This window comes from Helianthus annuus, chromosome 13, assembly GCF_002127325.2.
Source record: "Helianthus annuus cultivar XRQ/B chromosome 13, HanXRQr2.0-SUNRISE, whole genome shotgun sequence".
Classification (NCBI taxonomy): domain Eukaryota; kingdom Viridiplantae; phylum Streptophyta; class Magnoliopsida; order Asterales; family Asteraceae; genus Helianthus; species Helianthus annuus.
Genome location: NC_035445.2, coordinates 151,691,592 through 151,713,413, shown reverse-complemented (window position 1 = coordinate 151,713,413; position 21,822 = coordinate 151,691,592). Strand labels below are relative to the sequence as shown.

General features: G+C 37.1%; 2 protein-coding genes across 4 annotated transcripts; both read right to left on the bottom strand.

The window, feature by feature from the left end:
- Positions 1-3,772: 3,772 nt before the first annotated feature.
- Positions 3,773-4,672, bottom strand: LOC110901983 (putative disease resistance RPP13-like protein 1). Its single transcript, XM_022148732.1, has one exon. The coding sequence runs from the start codon at positions 4,670-4,672 to the stop codon at positions 3,773-3,775; it is 900 nt and encodes a 299-aa protein (XP_022004424.1).
- Positions 4,673-7,654: 2,982 nt separating this feature from the next.
- On the bottom strand, positions 7,655-16,268 carry LOC110899786 (peroxisomal fatty acid beta-oxidation multifunctional protein MFP2). Of its 3 annotated transcripts, none has more exons than XM_035981638.1 (17): positions 15,976-16,268; positions 14,896-14,967; positions 14,742-14,807; positions 14,210-14,278; positions 14,044-14,111; positions 13,855-13,936; positions 13,463-13,518; positions 12,157-12,459; positions 11,977-12,063; positions 11,289-11,463; positions 11,088-11,209; positions 10,839-11,002; positions 10,072-10,448; positions 9,858-9,979; positions 8,224-8,372; positions 7,998-8,136; positions 7,655-7,921 (listed from the first exon to the last, which is right to left on the bottom strand). In XM_035981638.1, exons 1-17 carry the CDS (start codon positions 16,064-16,066, stop codon positions 7,886-7,888), a joined length of 2,178 nt encoding a protein of 725 aa, XP_035837531.1. In that variant the 5' UTR covers positions 16,067-16,268; the 3' UTR covers positions 7,655-7,885. The 3 variants fall into 3 exon arrangements, with proteins under 3 accessions (XP_035837531.1, XP_035837532.1, XP_035837533.1); XM_035981639.1 differs by lacking the exon at positions 15,976-16,268 and adding an exon at positions 15,086-15,777; XM_035981640.1 differs by lacking the exon at positions 15,976-16,268 and adding an exon at positions 15,133-15,190.
- Positions 16,269-21,822: the final 5,554 nt, after the last annotated feature.

The window sequence follows — 21,822 nt, the reverse complement described above, 5'->3', positions numbered from 1 at the left end:
TTGAATTATTCTCAATACCCCCTCGTAATTCAAAGAGTCTTCAACCCAAGTCTTCCTCGAAGATACACAAACTGCTCCGTTCCCAGCGGTTTGGTCAATATGTCTGCAACTTGTTCCTCTGTTGGGCATGACTGCAGCTCAACTTGCCTCCCTTCAACTAAGTTTCGAATGAAATGAAACCTAGTGTCAATATGCTTGCTTTGTCCATGTAGAGCCTTATTCTTCAACAAAAACACAGCTGACGTGTTATCACACATGATCTTAGTTGCCCCCTCTTGCACATGACCCAGTTCAAGTAGTATCTTTCTCATCCAAGTGGCCTGACACGCAGCTGCTGTTGTTGCGATATACTCAGCTTCTGTCATAGATAATGCAACTATGTCTTGCTTCTTCGAACTCCAGGTAACAGCTGCAGTGCTAAGAGAAAACACACTAGCCGATATACTCTTTCTATCATCAATAGATTTTTCCCAGTCACTATCGGTGTAACCAATCAACTCAACCTTGTCTGTCTTCTCATACCATAGCCCTAAGTTCAAAGTTCCTGCTACATATCTTAGGATGCGTTTTGCAGCTCCCAAATGATAAACTGAAGGTTTCTGCATGAACCTTGACACCACTCCCACAGCGAATGCAATATCAGGACGTGAGTGAGTAAGATAGATAAGACCACCTATCATACTTCTGAATACAGTTGCATCAGCAGCTTCTCCACCGTCTTCAACCTGGAATTTATCATTTGTATTCATAGGAGTTAACACCGATTTGCATTGCTCCATCCCAAACCTTTTCAGAAGATCTCATGCATACTTCTACTGCGACAAAAATGTCCCGTTTGACTGTTGCTTTAGGCCACACGGGGCACATGCATGATGATCATGTATCAGGCGTTGAACTCAAACGGAACACCGCCGCCGCCGAGCTCACCACGCGTTATAAATGTAACGCGTTACATGTATCACGCGTTAAACTTTTGAGTTTTGATAGGGTATGACTTGTACATTGTGCATTAATACTTGTACATTGGAATCCCCATCACTAGTGATACCACCCCCACTACATTTCTATCACTATCACTAGAATATTGGGTGCTAACATGGCATGATTTGATTGGGTGCTCCCATCACTAAAACCCATCACTAGTGAACCACCCCGTGTGGCCTTACTTCCAATCCCAGAAAATAACTTAGAACACCAATATCCATCATTTCGAATTCACTAACCATCTTTTCCTTGAATTCAGCCAGAAGTCTTTTTGAAGAGCTTGTGTACACTATATCATCAACATACAAACATACAACAATAACTTCACTTTCACCAACTCTTTTTATGTATAAAGTGAGCTCACTTTGACTCCTTTTATATCCATGTTGCACCAAATATGAATCAATCCTGTTGTACCAAGCTCGTGGGGCTTGTTTTAGCCCGTAGAGCGCTTTATGAAGCTTGAACACCATTTTTTCTTGACCCTTCCTTTCAAAACCAGGCGGTTGGATAACATAAACCTCTTCATTCAATACACCATTCAAGAACGCAGATTTGACGTCAAATTGATACGCCATCCAGCCATTTTGAGCCGCAAGTGCCAGAACTGTTCGTACCGTTTCGAACTGAGCAACTGGTGAAAACGTTTCTTCGTAATCTATCTCGCTCTGCTGTGTATATCCTTTTGCAACAAGGCGAGCCTTATGGCGTTGCACACTCCCATCTGCATGTAGTTTTAACTTAAACACCTACTTAAGTCCAATGGGCTCCTTACCTTGTGGCAATTGTGTCAAGCTCCATGTTTTATGTTTTTCTAGGGCCAAGATTTCATCTTGCATCGCCTTTTTCCACTCAGTTATCTTCATAGCTTCTTGATACGTGTTTGGTTCAACAGCCGAGAGAGCAAGTTGACATGCTTCATAATCAAGGATGGGTGTAGTAATGTTGTAAATATGGCCAAGATCACCTACACGATGGGCAGAATCAGACTTACTCGTGCTACCAGAACTCGACTCCAAAGGCGACCCACTGTTAGCATTAATCTCTTCATCAGCTGATGGTGAACTACCACCTTCTTCATAAATGTTGATCTGTGAGGCTGATTGAGTTTGACTTTGACTAACATTGCCTTGACTTGGAATTCACATCACTTGCATGGCCACTTGCTTCTTCATGAAATGAGATTCCTCTTACAAAAGTTGTACCAACTTGGTTGTGATCATACTGCAAATCTTCACTCCAACAGCCCCTCTTCACAAAATACTACATCCCGACTTGTTATAATTGTTTTCTTCACTGGATCAAACAAACGATAGACCTTAGAGTTTGCTCAGTACCCGACAAAAATACATTTTTTTGACTTTGCATCCAGTTTTTTTCGTACCTGGGATGGAACAAGAGCATAGGCTATGCAGCCAAAAACTCTTAAATGATTGACAGAGGGTTTTGTTCCATACCACATTTCATACATTGTCTTACCCGGAATCGCTGTAGTTGGTGACAAAGAAGTGAGGTAAACCGCTGTAGAGACTGCCTCACCCCAAAACCGATTCGATAAACCCTTTGCTTGCAGCATACATCTTGCCATTTCCACAACTGTCCGACTTTTTCTTTCGGCAATTCCGTTCTGCTCCGGTGTATAGGGAGCCGTAAGATCACGATGAATACCAGGATCTACACAAAACTCATTGAACAACTTCCCAATAAACTCCCCTCCACGATCCGTGCGCAAGGTTTTGATGAAGAACCCACTTTCCTTTTCCACTTTTGTCTTGAACTTTTTAAACATTTCAAGACTTTCTGATTTTTTGTTTAAAAAATAACCCAACTCATCCGAGTATATTCATCAGTTAACAAGAAGCAGTAAAAATTACCTCCTAATGACCGAGTTTGCATGGGCCCAACTAAATCAGCGTGTATCTACTGCAACGGGCTGCTCGTACGCCAAGTTCGAGTTGGAAACGGTCTTCTAGTTTGCTTACCAAGAATACACCCTTCACATTGTTCCAAGTTGCCTATAGATGGAAGATCCGTCACCATGTTTCCCTGCTAAGTTGCTGTAATGCTTGTTCGTGTAAATGACCATACCGGTTATGCCACAAGGATGTGTCACGTCCATCTATCACCAAAGCAGTATCAACCTTTTTGCTTAAATCAAGAGGAAAAGTGTTGTTGGCAGCCATTGATACCATGCAAGTTACTTTTCCTGTTGACTTGTGTGTGATAGTACAAGCATCATCATCAAATAACACCCTATACCCATTTTTCATCAACTGGCCCACACTTAAAAGATTATACCCCAAATCAGGAGCATATTGAACATCATCCAACACCTTTGGCTGACCATCTCCCATAACCAGCTTAACTCTTCCTTTTCCTTCCACTTGAATTCCCTTTCCATTGCCCATCTTTACATCTACCTTCTTTTTGGTGTCAAGTTGTTTAAAAATATCATGATGGCCTGTCATATGATTTGAACATCCACTGTCTATGAACCAAACATTAGGATGTTTAGCTTCGTTAGTAGTTGCCATAGACGCCTTAGCCTGGACTTCGTCATTAATTTCTTCATGCGCCAAAAACAGCCTGCACTCATCCTCATCATCTTCTTGATCAACCGCCGTGTTAGCTTGAGGCTCGTATCAACATTCTGATCGTATGTGACCAAACCTATTAAAGTAACATCGAGCAACAGTAACATCGTTTTCCTTGGCCTGAAACGCACGTTCTTCTTCAACATGCTCAACACTTCGATTAACTCTTGTCACATGAGACTGGAGAGAACCCATCAGTTGATCAAAGGTAAGCCTAGACAAATCCTTTGATTCTTCCATGGCTGTGACAACGTGATCCCATTTGTAGGAAGACTTCGCAGCACTTTTTCCACCACTTGTTGGTTAGACACCACCTCTCCATATGCTCTCTTCTGATTAACATTCGTCATGACTCTTGACAAGAAATCTGCAACAGCTTCATCATCTTTCATCTGGAGAGTCTCGAACTCTCTTCTCAGGCCTTGTAGTGGGGGGAACTTATTCAAAAGCGGAGTAAAATGAATGTCCAAATGCCACAAGTTTTTAAGCTTTGAGAAGTTGTTGGGAAACTTAATTAAGTCACTACAACCATAAAGTAATAATGTTTGCAAATTGTAGAGATTGCCAACACTTGCTGGTAAATGCGTGATTGGGTTGTTAGATAAATTAAGATATCGGAGATGTTTCAAACTGCCAATGGTCTCTGGCACCTCGCTGATGCATAAATTTCCCAAACTTAGAACCCTTAGCATTGGTAATTCGGGAAGTAAGTAAACTAAAATCTTACTAGATAAGTAAAACTTTTCGAAACTATCTTTTCCTTGTAAGGATAAGAATGTTCTCAAACTTTTAGCTGTTTTGAATGGATCAAACTTCGGGTAAGCTATATATTCATCACAAACAAATGACATATGGCAGTACTTTTCCAAGGTTTCCTTCCTAACATCCGGTACCATCTCAATGTCTAATCTTGAAAAGAATTCTCCAGCAACAGATGTAGCCAAGTCATTCAGCAAGTCATGCATAACAAACGATGATTTGTCATTAGGTGCATGTTGCAACAATGACCTTGACAACAACTCTTCCAAATATTCAAGACCTAAGCGTTCCATTGACTTGTTTGAAGATGACAGGTTCAAAAAACCTTCCGCCATTCTAAGTAAAATCAACTGGTCTTTGTTAAACACATAGTTGTTTGGGAACAAGGAGAAATATGCAAACAACTGCTTCAAACATGCAGAAAGATCATTGTAACTTAGTCTAAGAGCCGGGACAATCTCATCTTTTTTTTCCTAACCTCCAAATCTCACTATTCAACAGCTCCTTCCACCCTTCTTTTACAATCTTGTCCTTAATAACCTACCGAGCACTGATAAAGCCAAAGGTAAGCCATCACATTTTTCCACAATGCCTTCACCATATTGTTTTAAAACTGGATGCGAATCAAAGTTATCTGCACCCAACGCATGTTGAGCAAATAAGGAAACAGCATCGTCATGTAACAGAGTCTGCACATGGTTTAGATGATTATAACCCAGCTAGCAGTTGCTCCTTTCGGGTTGTCATTATAATTTTACTTCCAGGAGCACATGCATGAAATGGGCTCACCAGGGTCTTCCAGTCCTCATAACTCTCACCCCAAACATCATCTAATACCATTAAAAAGCGTTTCTCCCTAAGTTGCTTTCTAAGAGCTACTTGAAGCAGATTTAAATCTGCGAATTCCTTGTCATCCCCTTAACAGATTGTAAGATAACTTTGCTGCAATTTTACCCCCTGGGGTTTAGGCCAATTGGCACTCTGACCCCCCCCCTAAGGAAATAATTGCAATTTTACCCCCCAACGTTTGGTGTTATGTCGCAAGTTTACCCCCCGGCGTCAAAGTTGTTAACAGATCTGTTAACTATAACTTGAAATGACTATATTACCCTTCAATTTTACCCCCCAACATTCCTGTTATGTCGCACAATTACCCCCCCCCCCCACACACACACACTGGTAAATTACCAATTTGTCCTTTGTTATTACCCCCATGTACTTTGTGTTAAGAAACAACATTACCCCTACAACTTCCAAAACCCTTCCCGCCAAAATCAGAAACATGTTCAACACTTATATGATCATGTAACTGTCATCAACTGCACATTTTGATCCTAACCTGTATGATCATCAACTATATGATCATGTAACTGTATGATCATCAACAAGAAATCTGATTAAGCACACTCACATTCAGACATTGTAATTAACAAAATCTGATTTAACACATACACATGATCAAAATCAGTTTAAACACCCCTAATCAGTATAACAAAATCTAACAACAGGTTAATGCTTAAACAAAATCAGTTGAAACAGGTTATGAAACAAAATCAGTTTAAACAGGTTGTTGACAGCAAACAACTGCCAAATCTCTCCTTATATACTCATTAGCAGCAGCTAATAACAGCAAACAACTGCCCTAACAACTGATTAACAAACTTATTACAAAAATGTCACTATGCAGAAATTACAAATCTGCTGGACTTATGCCCTAGCATCTGTATGATCATATATGGACTAACCACTGTCATCAAATGGAGATCTAACCTGTGTATGATCATCAAATGGACTAACCACTGTCATCAACTGCACATTTTGATCCTAACCTGCTGCACATTTTGATCAAATGAACATCTAACCACTGTCATCAACTGCACATATTCAACAACTAACATGCTGCACATTTTGATCAAATGGATAAAATGTAATCCTAATCAAACATCAAACATCAAACTTCACAACTGCACATTTTGATCATGTATGATCATGTAACTGTCATCAACTGCACATTTTGATCATGTATGATCATGTAACCACCTATACCTGCTACACTATCACCACTATTAGTTTACACATTAGCACAAAAGAAGACAGTAGCTGTAAACATTGGTCATAGCTAGGCACATTATAAACATCAAAAGATCCTAATATATATACAATTAGATCAGTATTAAACCAAAAGATCCTAATATATTAAACATCAAAAGATCCTAATATATTGAACCAAAAGATCCTAATATATTAAACATCAACTACACAACCATTTCCTGCTGAGGGGGAAACTGGAAGTGCAGGAAAGGGCGGCCCCGCATTTTCACAACCAAGGAAACCACAATCGATCGGAGTGAAACACGAATCCTCATGTCCACTGCAAACACAGAAAGATCGATGTTCAATAACCCCTGTTTTTACTTGTTCAACCTGACATTACTATACTTGTTCGATTATACCTGACAAGTGAGAGAACAGGGAGGATCGCTGGTTGACAGGGGCATCGCCAGTGGACAAGTGCGCCGGAGGTGTGGTCGCCGTTGTGGTCGCCGGAGGTAGAGGTGGAAGCATGGTGTTCTCTGATTCGCTCATGATGAAGAAGAAGGAGTGGAGGTGGAAGCACTGTGGTCGCCGGAGGTGGAGGTGGGTCTGCTGTTGTTAATCGCCGGTGGTTAATCGCCGGTGGGTGTGAGGATGAAGAAGGAGTGGAGTGGGGGGAGTGAAGCTTAGGGGGTAAGGATGAAGTAGGAAGAGAAGTACAGGGGTAATAGAAAGATCCTCATGTAAAATTACATTTGCCCTTTGACCGTTTAAAGATAACTAGGACTTTGACGTCGGGGGGTGAACTTGCGACATAACACCAAACGTTGGGGGTAAAATTGCAATTATTTCCTTAGGGAGGGGGGTCAGAGTGCCAATTGACATAGACCACAGGGGGTAAAATTGCAGTTTACTCTAAATTATTTTTAATTAAAATAAACAAAGATAAGTAAAGCTGACATGTCAATTAATATAAAACAACATACATGTATTGATGTATATGCATTATGTTTTAAATTGTTTTTTTTTAGTAGCTTGCTAAAATTATCTTTGGTACACTATGTTTTATGTTGTTTTCTTGAGTAGCTATGCGCCTGTGTATTTTTTTATGTGACGATGTATGGATATTCATATGACTTTGGAGCCGGGGTCTCACTAAAAACAGTCTCTTTATCCCCCTCTTTATCCTTGTTAGTGGGATTTACAGGGTACGGTTGCTATTGTTGTATACACGTGTATGCTATTCTAAAGTTTGGTCAAGTATATGTGATACTTAAGAAAAGTGGTGTAACACAGTGAATTCATATAGCATATGATCTAAAGGATACAAACGTTCATTAATACTGTTTCTTTGATAAGTCCACAAAACATTACATTGTTGTGAACATCATCATAAACATAAACAAGGTGCTACTTTTCAACCTATTATTATTATCACAATATAAAGCAACTTTCATCTCCACCTTTAATCAGTTCAACATACATGAAACCCAGTAGACGACGTCCATTTCATCTCATAACCGCGACTTTGCTTGATCCAACGGCGAACTCTGCAAAACATCATGTATATTTAATATTCTCAAATTCGTCAATATACGTAAACAAAATAATTGAAAAGAATCTAACCAAAGGAGCCCCAAGTGCAGCTCTTTGAGCCAAGTAGTCACACGGCTTAAAGAACTCCCCATACATCTTCGACCACTCATTCAACCTCTCATATATGTACTTAGATCCGATCGAATCGCCCCAGAACATAATCCCTCCCCTGTACACGAACATGTGTTAAGAAGTTAAAATATAATAGAAATTTTATATAATTTTAAACAATTATTTGTCGAGGAAAATAAGAAACCTGTAAGGTGGAAATCCCATTCCCATAACACCGGCAATATCCAAATCAGCTGCTTTTACTGCAATACCCTCGGCATACACTCTACACGCCTCGTTCACAACAGGAAAGAATACCATCTCTATTATATCCTTATCTGATAGTTTCGCAAACTGTAACAAAATCAAACCCAGTTATGACAAACTTAGTTAAATTTAAGCTTGAAGTGAAAATATTTTTATTTGATCATGTATAAGCTTGAAATTTCTTATGACACTCTATATAGTTATGGGACGATCAACGATGTATAAAAAAGCCATTCAGTTATTCAACGAAAGCAGATGCATGCATTAATCACTAGGTCTGCAAACGAACCGAACAAACACGAACAAGACCTTGTTCGTGTTCGTTTGTTAAAGGAAATATATGCTGTGTTTAAAAAAGCGCGCTTGAAGCGAGCTTGAAGCGATGAAGCGCTGGAAAAAATGCTTTTTTGGCTCTGAAGCGTTACATTACGTGAAGCGAAGTGAAACGAGCTTTAAGCGGCGAAGCGATGAAGTTGTGAAGCGACGCTCCAGCCAATCAGATCACCATTTGGGCCATTTTTTAAGCCCAACAGTCTTTACAAGGTACATATCGACCTTATATCGACGATATAGCGACTTCCTATGTGAAATCCGGCGACAAATTCCGGCGACGGAGTTGCTTTCAGCCGGAAACAAGGAAGAAGGGGGAAGAAGAAGAAGAGAGATGCGGCTGCGTATCTTTTAGGCTTTTAGGGTTTTTATAAGTTAAGGTTTTTAAACATTTAACCCCTCTATCTTTCATTAGTTTACATTCAGTCCCTGAAACTTCTAACTTTTTACTTAAAAAATGTAAAGATAGTTTGTCTATTTAAACATTTAACCCCCTCTATCTTCAGTAGTTTACATTTGGTCCTTAAACTTTTTAATTTATGCATAAAAGTACAAAATTAACATTATAAAATACATATATTTAATATGGATAGCTATCTTTTATACATATATATAAAATTAACATTATATATAATTATATATAATATGGAGCGCTTCGTATACGTGAAGCTCTCGTTTCGCGCTTGAAGCTTCGCTTAAAGCTTTTGGAACCAAAACGCTTCGGAGCGCTTCACGCTTTTTTAAACCAAGAATATATGTGTTCACCAATTGTTCATGAACACTTACCGAACGAGATTTTCTGTTCATGTTCGCGTGTTAAGGAAATGAACGTGTTCGTTTGTGTTTGTTAATTTTAAGTAACGAACGTTCATGAACACGCACTAATCTTCATGAACATAATATAATAATACACTGATACTTATTAAATATTTTATTTGTTGGAATTTCGAAATATTTAAATAAAATATAAAAATTTAAAACACTAATGAGCCATCAAACACAAACGAACATAAAAGGACACGCTCACGAACATAAATGAACGAACACAGCCTCTGTTCATGTTCGTTCATTTAACTAAACGAGTTCGTTTTCATTCATTTATTAAACGAACGAACACAAACGAACTTCCCGCCAAACGGTTCACGAACAGTTGGCTGAAAGTTTAGTTCATTTGCAGCCCTATTAATCACTATATAGGAGTTGAGAAAAATATCTTTCTAGATGAGAGAGAGAGAGAGAGACCTTAGGTTCAACTGAGATGCCGGAAATTTCCCTTGATTTCTCAATGTATTTTTTTATTTCGGGATCAGGACTCGCTTTGCGTCTATCATTGTAGAGATAAAAACCTTTGCGGGTTGTTTCACCTAAAACAGAATCACAAGTTTCAACAAACAAACGAATAAAATCCTTAAAACCCAAAAAACATTTTTATATCATTCATAACAAAAATAAATACCAGCTCTTTTATCCTCTTGCATAAGCGGAATAAGCATAGATTTATACGTTCTTTCCGGAAAATTGAAAACAAACTGTGACCCAGTTGCCACCGCAACACCAAAACCAACAAGATCACACAATCTAAACGGGCCCATCGGCATTCCAAATTTTGTAATAGCTCGATCAATTTTGTATATGTCGGCCCCACGTTCTACTAGCAAAAGAGCCGCTTGAGTATACGGGAAAAACATCCTGTTAACAGCAAAACCGGTGCAGTTCCCAACCACAACTGGCGTTTTTCTAATCTTTTTCCCAACATCCAACAAGTCAACCACTGTTTGAGGTGACGTTTTAGATGTACGCACGATTTCCAACAGTGGCATCACGTGAGCCGGGCTGCAACAAGAAAAACAAAGCTAAGTTACAACTTGTACTAAACTTTATTTATAAGAATTACTTACGTCTTTCGCCTCTACTTTTGATTTGGAGAGAGAGAGAGATTTCTATAAAAAAATTGTTTTTTTGATAGTTTTTTTAACATAGGGTATTTTAGTCTTTTCATCAAAAACTTGACGGTAAATTGGATGGGTTAACGAAGGTGGAGTGTAATTGTTACAAATGCAAAAGTACTGATACTGTTTTGGCAATTTTTAAACTAATGGACTGTAATGGTTATTTTCAACAAACCACATGGACGAAAAACGTAATTACCTCTATTTAAAAAAAGGATAAGTGAGCAAAATACCAACATAGTTTCTAAGTTCTAACCATTATGAAAACTATTACCTGAAAAAGTGTGCGCCAATTATCCTATCATGAGACTTTGTCTTCTCACCAATTAGATTCAAGTCAATCGTTGAGGTGTTACTTGCAAGTATGCAATTTGGAGAGCAGTACTTTTCCAAATCCGAAAATATTTGTTGTTTCAGTGAGACATTCTCGATAACAGCCTGTTTGTCCAAACATATATAAACAATCATATAATTCCATTTGTTTAAAACATCACGTATAAACTAAACCGGAAAAGTTAAATACCTCAATCACCATATCCATATCCTTAAAGCTTTCATAGTTGAGAACACCCTTGAGACGAGACATGGTTTTCTCAAACTTTTCTTGAGTCAACTTACCTTTCTTAACACTGCTTGTCAAATTGGCTGGACGATAGATACGTTAGTATAACTATAATGATACGAAAGCAATTTACGAACATTTCAAGAGAGTAAGAAGTCAAACCTTTGACTCTGCCTAATCCAGCATCTAAGAACTTTTGATTGACTTCTTTCAAGACAACTTCGTACCCGTTTAGAACTAAAGCCGTAGCTATTCCTGATCCCATTAGACCTCCGCCAAGAATAGCAACCTTTTTTATTTGTCTTGGCTTCAAACCGAGATCAGTGACCCCCGGCACCTGTTAACACACAAAAACAAGACTTGAATTAAAAATAAAAAAAGCTAATTTTAATAATAATATTAACTAGAAAGGTGCCCGCGCGATGCGGCGGAGAACACAAGACACTAGTAATCATGTAACATGTTAATTTTCTAAAACTAAACGAAAACTATCACAATATCATACTCAAATTAAAGAGAAAAAATGCTCGTTTTTTATGATGTATTTCGTTTTAGATTATAGAAAAGTATGGTCGTTTAAAAATCGTGGGGGTAGTTTGTATAACAATCAACAATATGCTTTAAAGGATTATACCATATGTTCTAAAAATTATATAACTTAAAACTCTTAAAATTACAACAACAAGATTAGAAGTAAAGAAAAATTAAACAACTTTTAATATAGCATGAGAAATTGGGAAAATGAAAATGTTGTGAGAAGTTGGTCAAGGCAAAGTCAAAGAAAAAACGCTCAATATCTTGCTGGAAATTCACACTTTTTGTAAATTGATTTAAAAGAGAACAGTTGTACCTTGGTAGTACCACGTTGGGCAAAGAAGACATTAATTAAGCTCTTGCAAGTATCCGACCTTAGAAGAACTTGAAATTCTTCATATTCCTGCGAATCATATAAACAAAATCACAAAACAACGAGTTAAGCAATGTAAGCAAAAATAGAGAATTTAGTTATGACAAACAAATTCAAATAAACCTTCAATAATCCAGCACGTGGGCCGGAGACAACGCCCTCTTCAATAACATCAATGCAAACTTGTGGGTGTTGTAAGTTGGGTGCTTGTCTGCGTGCTTGAGCTCTAGCAAAATTCAATATTTCGCGGGCCTCACCAAGGGGCTCGATTTTATCTGTTCTGTAAAGACTTGAAACCCATGGTTTTCTACGGGCTAATATATCTAATGCCAGCTGGCGAGCGTTTTCTAGCAATTTATCTCCTGGTACAATGGCATCCACGAGCCCTAGATTATGCGCTTCCTCCCCGCGAACTGGCTTTGATGTCTAGTGTGTGTGAGAGAGAGAGAGATCAGTTAACGATAACATAATATTATGTATTGGTTCTGCTTACATATAGTGAAAAAGACCGAATTGCCCTTTAAGTTAGATGAAAAGACGGAAATACCCCTCACTTAACGGAGAAAAATGGAGGGAGTTAACGAGCCGGATGAAAATGGCAAGCTTTCAAACCTTTCGGATCCAGATGCGAAAAAACAAACCTTTGGACGAAAGTCGCAAAACTGGCCAAACCTCAGGGACGAAAATGGCATTTTACTCTAAAAAAAAACTTTTCAAGTTTAGACCCATTTGACCAGTTTAAACCGCTCTGTTTTAAGGTCTTATTTTACTCTTACATGTTGTAAAATATATAAATTTTCAATTTTGTTGACCCAAGTCGACCATCTTCAAATACCTATGTCGATGTTCAAATTCACATATTGTAACTTGAAACTCTCTAAAACTAGAAATGTCAGGGTTTAAAAAAATGCCAATAACTTGAAACTTGCAATTTTCATGGATGCTAGCATAACACAAACCATAGTTATTAAAGGCACTAAGTGCACTCAAGGCGCATAGGCCTCGCCTGGGGCCTAGGCGCAAGGCGCAAATAAAGCGGGGGCCTGGGAAAAGAAAAGCGCACAATGAAAAATATATTATGTATTAGAAAAATAATAATATCTTATGTATTATATAACATTTAATATCATATATTTAGTACCAAAAGTTCTAAAATATTTAGTGTACTGGTGTAGAAAAGTAGTTTGCCTGATAAAAGTAGAAACCTAGCTAGAATTTTGCCGGAATTTAGAGAATTTGACCGGAAAATATAGGAAATATAGGAATCTCATCGAAATCTGTGCCCGAACCATCACTTGGAGAATCAAAGCACAATTGCCTCGACTTAAAGCGCAATTGCCTCGCCTCGCCTGGAAAATGGGCCTAGGCGCAAGAGGCGATGGCTTTTAACAACTATGACACAAACAATATCTGGTGATAAACAGCATACCAACATCATTTCAAGGGCCTTTGCTAGACCAACAAGCCGTGGAAGCCGTTGAGTTCCTGAAATAACACAAAAACCATAAGTTACACATCGCTCTATTTGCCAATTTGTATATAACGATTGTATAGTGTATGATATATCAATCCCATTTACTATTATTAAAGTACACGGATGGTCCGTGTGGTTTACCGGAATTTTGGATTTGGTCCCTGGCTTATCAAGAGTACACGGATGGTCCCACGGGGACTAAATGTGTTACAAAGTGCAAACCACAGGGACCATCTATGTACTTTTGAAATATTAGAGACCAAATCCAAAATGTTGGTAAACCATAAGGACCATCCGTGTACTTTACTCTTATTATTATTTCAGTAGAATGATATACAAAGCCATACCTCCGAATCCAGGAATAATACCGAGCTGCAGTTCCGGCAACCCTAACTGAGCAGTAGAAGTAGCTATTCTAGCATGGCAAGCCTGAAAACAAAATCAGCTTGATTAAATATTAATCTTTAACTTTATAAAAAGAAAATGCTAAATTAGCCAAAAGAAAGAAAAGGGAAATATAGACATATAGCACACACCATTGCAACCTCTAATCCTCCACCTAAAGCAAGCCCGTCAATAGCAGCAACAGATGGTTTCTTTGCAGCTGAAACCAACAACACAAACATTTTTTAGAAATTTTAAAATGAGTAGTTAACGGTAATAATCAACAAAGAGACATATACAGAACGGTTAAAAAATTACCTTCCACGGTATCAGACAGAATATCGATTGATACATAACCAGGTTTTGATGCCAGTCCAGTTGTCATTGCTGTAAACAAGAAACCAAAATGAAAAGATAAATATTTTTTTAGCAAAACTAATGGGTTAACTAAAGAAAATAATTTCGACATATGTATTACAAGTGAATCGGTCCGGTTTATGTTTCATCTCCATGGGGTCAAAGTCAAACAGATAAAATACTAAATTTGGCTCAAAACGAAACCAGTAGAATGGGTTATGGGTCAAACAAGTCAAAAGTCTTGTGAAGCCCATTTTATTGTGTCACACATTAAAACCTCTTAATTCATTTCATTCAAAAGCTATATTATGATTTTTGTGAACATATTTAAAAACGACACATTTTGACCTATTTTATTTAAAAGTGTTTTGGAATTTATGGTCAACCTGGTCCGACTCGTACATAAATGACCCATTTTGACCCGTAGTCAAACCACCAAATTTCCATCTCTAGTTGACACACAGACAGAACGCAAGGTATACAATATCCATACCTTTCCCTTCCTGCAGTGCACCAAATGCACTTATGTCAAAACCACCAGAAAACTTGCCTTTAGCACCTGCGCCAATCATATTAAAGTATTAACTTCACAGTTACAACTAATGATTTAAAAAAAAAACAATCGAGCTTTTAAGCATTAAAATTACCTGTAACCACTATGGCCTTCACATCATCCCTTTGTAAGGCTTGATCAAAACTTTCTTTTAAGCTATTTAGTACTGCGGATAAAAAGGGCCATATAGTTTCAATATAATTGGCAAATATATTTAATACTTATAATTGGCAAATATATTTATATATACATAGTAAATGTACAATGAAAAGAAAGACACCTACAATTTCTCAATCATTCGTCAGCCAAATTTAATGTTTTTATGACTTACTTTTTTTTGCACGCCTACAAATTCTCGATCCATATCACATTCATGGCGAAACTACTAGTCCGACCTCACGGGTCCCCCTAAACTCTTTATACCAATGTGGAACAATTATAACTTGTCATGTTATTTTTATGCTTCAACCACTCACCCATCATGTGATCTTATCACCCCTAATTTCTACCCACTCCATACAGAGATTCGAAACCGTTATGATACATATGTATTTTCTACCCCCTTCCAAGTGGTAAATTAACATCTCTAGAAATCAAAGGTACCTTTTAAACCCAAAATCGATACGAGTTTCCTCACAATTCTTTTAGCTATTATTTTGTAGTTCATAACATACATCGGTTCTCCCTCGACATTTAAAAGCTCGGTTCAATTACAAGATACCAGTCTTGACTTTCAAAACAAAGTTAAATTACTAACAAATCATATTCAAACCATTATAAAAAATAAAAAAAATAAAAAAAAAATCCAAAATGTTTTCCCCTAATTCAACCCTAATTAACATAAGATTATACTATACTAGCATTCATATCATACTTGCTACTTTTCAATACAAAACTAACCTAATTTCATTGTAGATCAACTACCAGCTTTATTATATTATTTAAAAAAAAAAAAAAAAAAAAAAAAAAAAAAAAAAAAACCTCAACCCTAATGACGATGAAATATCACCAACTATCTCAAAATTACTCACACACATGAGCGTGATCGAAAGTGATAAAACAATTTCAGAAAAAAACACATAAACAGCAAGATCACAGATCAATAAACTGTAAACTCTACTTAAAAATGATAACAATTGAGGTCAAAATCAATAAGTAAGATATTGAATATTACCTTCAAAAGAGAGTGAATTAACAGGTGGATTGATGATGGTGATGATAGCAACTCCATCTGAACCTACTGAGATCGTTGTTGTTCCTCCCATTTTCTCTGCAATTTTTTGTAATGAAATTGGGGGTTTGAAGTTAATTTTGATGAGGTTTTATAATTGTAACAGTGAGAATGGGGTTGAATGCTCGGTCGTTAGGGGGTGGGCTACGACGTCGTGTTGGAGTAAAAGCAGTGCCGTGTGGGTTGCTTGGATTGTATTATGTGTCACCCTACGCGCCCTTTGGCGTCTCATTTTGGATAAACATATTGTATAGATTAAGGAAATTATTTAGGGTCGTGTGTGACAGGAATACAACAGATCAGTGTTGTAAAAGTCGGATTACTCGGCCGAGTACTCGGTCCTCGGACCCCCTCCGAGGCGACTTCCTCCTAGGCGGTCTCAACTAGTCGGCCTTGGGATTACTCGGGAGTACTCGGTGCCTAGTCGGCCTAGTCGGCGCCTAGTCGGACGTAGTCGGACGTAGTCGGACGTAGTCGGCCTAGTCGGTCTAGGCGGTCAACGTGGTTTGTTGACTTTTAATCGGTCAAACTCGGTCAAAATCGGCATGCTCGGCCTTGTACTCGGACTACTCGGCCTTGTACTCAGACTAGTCGGACTTGTATTCAGAATATTTGAACTTTAAACATGTTTCATTTTAAATTATACTCAGTTGACATGAATTATGCTTATTTTAACACATAAATAATATATAACAATTAATTTTCTTTATATTTACGTTGTCCGCGTACTCCCCGAGTACTCTCCGAGTACTCCGATTACTCCCAACTCCCCAATCAGCCGACTAGGGACCGGCTAGCGACTTTTACAACACTGCAACAGATTATAAAAAATTGTCTTAAACCCGACTTATAACTACAAAATAAGGAAATGATTCAGGGAAGGTAATGGATCGGGTTTGCGATAGAAATAACCGACTATAAAAAATTGTCTTAAACCAGACTTATAAGGCTTGTTATCCGTCTTTCATCACCTCATCAATATTAGAAAACAAACACTTTAAATCAATTGTTTATTTTCAATGTTGATGAGGTGATGAAAGACGGGTAACAAGCCTTTATTCAATTGTATTTCAATGCAAGATAGTTTGCGATAGGAATAACCGATTATAAAAAAACTGTCTTAAATCTGACTCATAACATGTTTTCAAAAAAAAATAGTAAATATCGTTTAACAAGATGATAAAATGTTGTAAATTCAAAATTTGCGGTTAGAGATGTATTAAAAGCACGATTATACGTTTTCAAAAAAAAAAATTAGTATAAACAAAATCGGATGTATGGTTAAATATTTATTTGAAGACATTAGTACTGAATTAAGGAGATAAGGATTAAGAGGGATTTTGAATAATTCTTAGAGAATTATTGATTGAGTCTTATCTATTAAATAAGTGAGTCGGGTTTGAGACAATATTTTATAATCGGTTATTCCTATCACAAACACGATTGTAAACACTTTAAATCACTTATCTATTAAATATGTGAGTCGGGTTTAAATTAGTAGTTTTGCATGACATAAGACACATAACACTCAGCAATTGAGACAACTGTTGATTAGTGTATGTACCTCCTTGTCTTTCGGCTATCAACGCCACCACATGATGCATGAATAACCATCCCCCTCTTTTAATGTTAATTTCACGAAATTAGTAAAATAACGTTAAAATTAGTGCACTTTCACTTTTGCCCCCCAAGCACCCACACATATACATTATATGCGCATACCGTAAGCGGGGCGTATTAAAAGGATGTTAGATTCAAATAATAAGAATTCTATAGTTTTTATAATTCGGACTATATATATATATATATATATATATATATATATATATATATATATATATAGGGGAGGGTTTAAATGAGAACGCTAAATATTTGTGAGAACCGTGAGAACAAATGAAAAAACCATGAGAACTTGGTCAAAAACAATTCAAATTCAAAATTTTTTTCTACACTTATCATTATTATTCGAATACAATGTTAGAAATTCAATTTACACGTTTAAATTTACGTGAATTCGTAAATAAAGAAAATTTACACATGTGTAAGTTTGCCATTTACACATGTGTAAATCTGCTATATTTACACATGTGTAAAAAATCTAAAAAGAATGATTTTGAAATGAGAAATGAATTATTTGATGTTATAAATTCTTGTTTTGATGTTGTATCTTAATTACAATGAGGTTTGTATAAAAAAAATTGGTTTTGATTGGTTTTTTCATTCGTTCTCACGGTTCTCGCAATATTTAGCGTTCTCAAGATAACCCTCCCCTATATATATATATATATATATATAGTGTGAGGTTCATTGGGGAACACTAAAAAAATGGGGAACAGCGGGGAACCGACTCAAATGAACTCCGATTGGACTCATTCCAGCGGCGTTGGAACCGTCTCGTCGAACCCTAACTAGGATCTTTTAACCCTAAACCCTAAATCATAACCCCTAAACCCTAAATATATTAGGGTTTGGCTTTTAGGGTTTAGCTTTAGGGTTTAGCCTTAGGGTTTAGCTTTAGGGTTTAGTTTTAGGGTTTAGAGTTTAGCTTTAGGGTTTAGGGTTTAGCTTTAGGGTTTAGCTATAGGGTTTAGCTTTAGGTTTAGCCTTTAGGGTTTAACTTTTAGGGTTTATAGTTTAGATTTTACGGTTTAGCTTAGGTTTTAGCCTTATTTTTTAGCTTTAGGGTTTAGAGTTTAGGAGTTAGGATTTAGGGTTTAGGGTTAAGAGATCTTAGTTAGGGTTCGACGAGCCGGTTCCAACGCCGCTGGAATGAGTCAAATCGGAGTTCGTTTGAGCCGGTTCCCCGCTGTTCCCCGTTTTTTTAGTGTTCTGAATTGTGTTGGACACTTTCAAATTGAAAGATTGTCACAATTATTCGAACGTTCAATCAAATAATTTAAAGAATATAACAAGAACAAATATGCAGATGTTGTTTTGAAAAGATTGTACTAAAATTAAACCAAAGAACTTTATAGAGGAGGCGAACTATCACAACATTTCAGTTGGCGTTTGGTGACTATAATTATTGACGGTTGAACGTTTACATGAGTGGAAAAATACTTAGCATATCGGTAGTATCTCAGTTACTGTTGAAGAACAAATTGCTACCGATGACAATTACCGCTGTTTAGTTGGTCACTATCACTAATTACTATTGATTATCATTTTACAACTGATGGACCAAACTATTAATGGACAATGACCGTGATAAATTACTACTACTGATTACCGTCAGTGCTGATTAGTTTGATTCTAATTTAATCTATTACCTATTCTCTAACTTAATTTATTTTATACTTGATTCATAATTAACTTATATGTTTCTCTCTTTATCCTTCTACATATATCTCATAATAATTTAATTTAATTTAATTAAATATCAAATAATATGTTACTTAAAATGTGTCTATACTTGCTTGCCGATTTGAGACGCGCTCCCTGTGCGGCTGAAGTTGAGTGATGCATATCCTTATTTTTGCGTTCTCCCAATCTATTTGACTGTCACTTGCGCAACCTCACAGTCCAATCAAAATCCTCGATACATACACGTCTCCAGATCTTAATCATACGGACTGCAACAATTTTGCAATTCCCGATGTTATCTTTAGTTAGACTATGGGTGTGAAGGAGTCCCATCCTTTCAGAATGGTCCTTCGCATTACCCGTCACGGTGGATTCTATTTTAAGGATGGACCAAGGGTGTGAAAAATGGGTCTACTTTCTTTTTTATTTTTTTTATATAAAAATTCAACATTGTTTAAAACATTACATAACTTATAAAATAAAAACATTACATAACTTTAAAAAAAACATTACATAAAAGATACTAGGTTGCTAAAAATTAAAAAGCTTAACAATTCCATTTTTTGGAGATATTTTCTTTCATTTTACGCAAAATATAACGTTCTTCTTCCGGATACGTGTTGATATTGATTGCCATTGTCTTCCATTCCTCTATTTCTGTCGCCTCTTGCTTCAACCTTACCCGTTCGTTTACTTCATGTTGCTTCACTTTTACCTTTTGGGCTATGATCTCGGTGTATGCTTTGAACTGGACCATTAACTCGTCCATTTTCGAACTGCCCCCTGATGAGGCTTGTTTTTTTTTTTTTTTTTTTTTTTTTTTTGCAGTCGCTACCCTTTCGGCTTTGTCCTTTCTAGTGGGACGTACCTCCTCTCGAACTACATTTTCTTCCTCGCCAAATTCAGGCTCATCGTTTATATTTATCTGAAATCATGCGTCCGAGCCCCTCGCACTATAACTTCTAGTCTCCGAGGTTTTCGTCCATTTAGCGCTTGCAACCTCATTTGGAACCGGCGCCCACTTCTTATTGTTCTTCATAACTTCGCATGCCCGGATGTGTGGGAAAACCTGTCTATGTTCATCTTCATATCTACGCATCGTCTCTTTAAAAACGCTTTCGTCACTCCACCCCCTTGACGATTAGTATATAAATTGTTATAATACCCACAAAAACGGTTGACGACTGAATGCATCTTTCGCCACTTCGAAGCGACGGAATCGAGATCTCGATACGGACCTTGTTCCATAATCACAAAGAATTTTGCTAATATTTCCTTCTAAAAACCATCGACGGTTTGGTTGTTTTCCTATATTTTAAAAATGTAATAAAATTTATATATTAAAAAGTTTAAAATTTATATATTTTTACATACCAACAATTGGGCATTTTGATGTACTAATCCACGCCTTAGCTAATGCCTCCTCCTTGATTTTTGACCATGGTTGCGCCTTCGGTTTCGAAGGTTGATCAACGGCTGGACACGCCATTTGTTTCCCTTTTTTTCGTTTGGAGGTTTGGGGTTGCGTCTTCGGCACATATTCTTCAACCTTAACTTCTACGGGTTGGGACGATCCTACCGGTGGCAGTTAAGGTGGTGGTTGCGATTGAAATTGCGAGTTAAACGGGTTTCGCATTAAGATTTGTTGCATCGATTGCATTTGGTTAATTTGAGTGAAAGCATTGGGGCTTTATTGGAAACCGGAAAAAGAAAATTGTGATGCTGGCCAACTCAGATCCATTGTTGGATAGTAGCCGGGCACCGAAAAAACGTTTTAGATCGGGTTCAGGTTGTTTGGATTATATGGATCAATGGCTAAAATTCTAAAAAAGTTGAAGAAATGTACAAAAAGTGAGAGGGTTTGGATTGATTTGGTTAGAAAATAGGGATAGATGGTTATTATTTATAAAGAAATTAATTTAATTATTTCTTAATAAAAAGAGCCGTTGGAACGGCTAGTTGGTTTGAAAAGAGGCCCGACAGCATCGTTTTGGGTGAGACGGAAAGGACGCGGACGACCCGGGGGGGGGGGGTGCAGCCCTGTCGCCGCTCCAGGACGACCCGGGGATGACCCACACCGTCTAGCCTTATTTGTGAGTTTTTGAGAAATATTATGGATAGATATCTTTCCCTTTTATATGATAAGTACTTTCTAACATATATCCATAATATAACCATAAATTAGTTTAATCATTTTCAATAGGTGTTAATCATTTTAAAAATATATTTCGAGTCTGTGCATATGCCCTCTGCTAATTGTTTATTAGAAGGATAATAAACAATATGATCTGAATGATTTAAAGTATCAGTCTTTTATATTAGTCGTATATTCTGATTTAGTACGTTTCCAATTTAATTGTCAATTTGTTATTTCCTTCGTGCAATTTACTTAGTTTCGCTATTCAAAAAGAGATAACAACATAGGTAGTATGTTACTCGTTTACCATCTATCTAGATCTAAATTTATATTCATTGTAGAATTTTAAT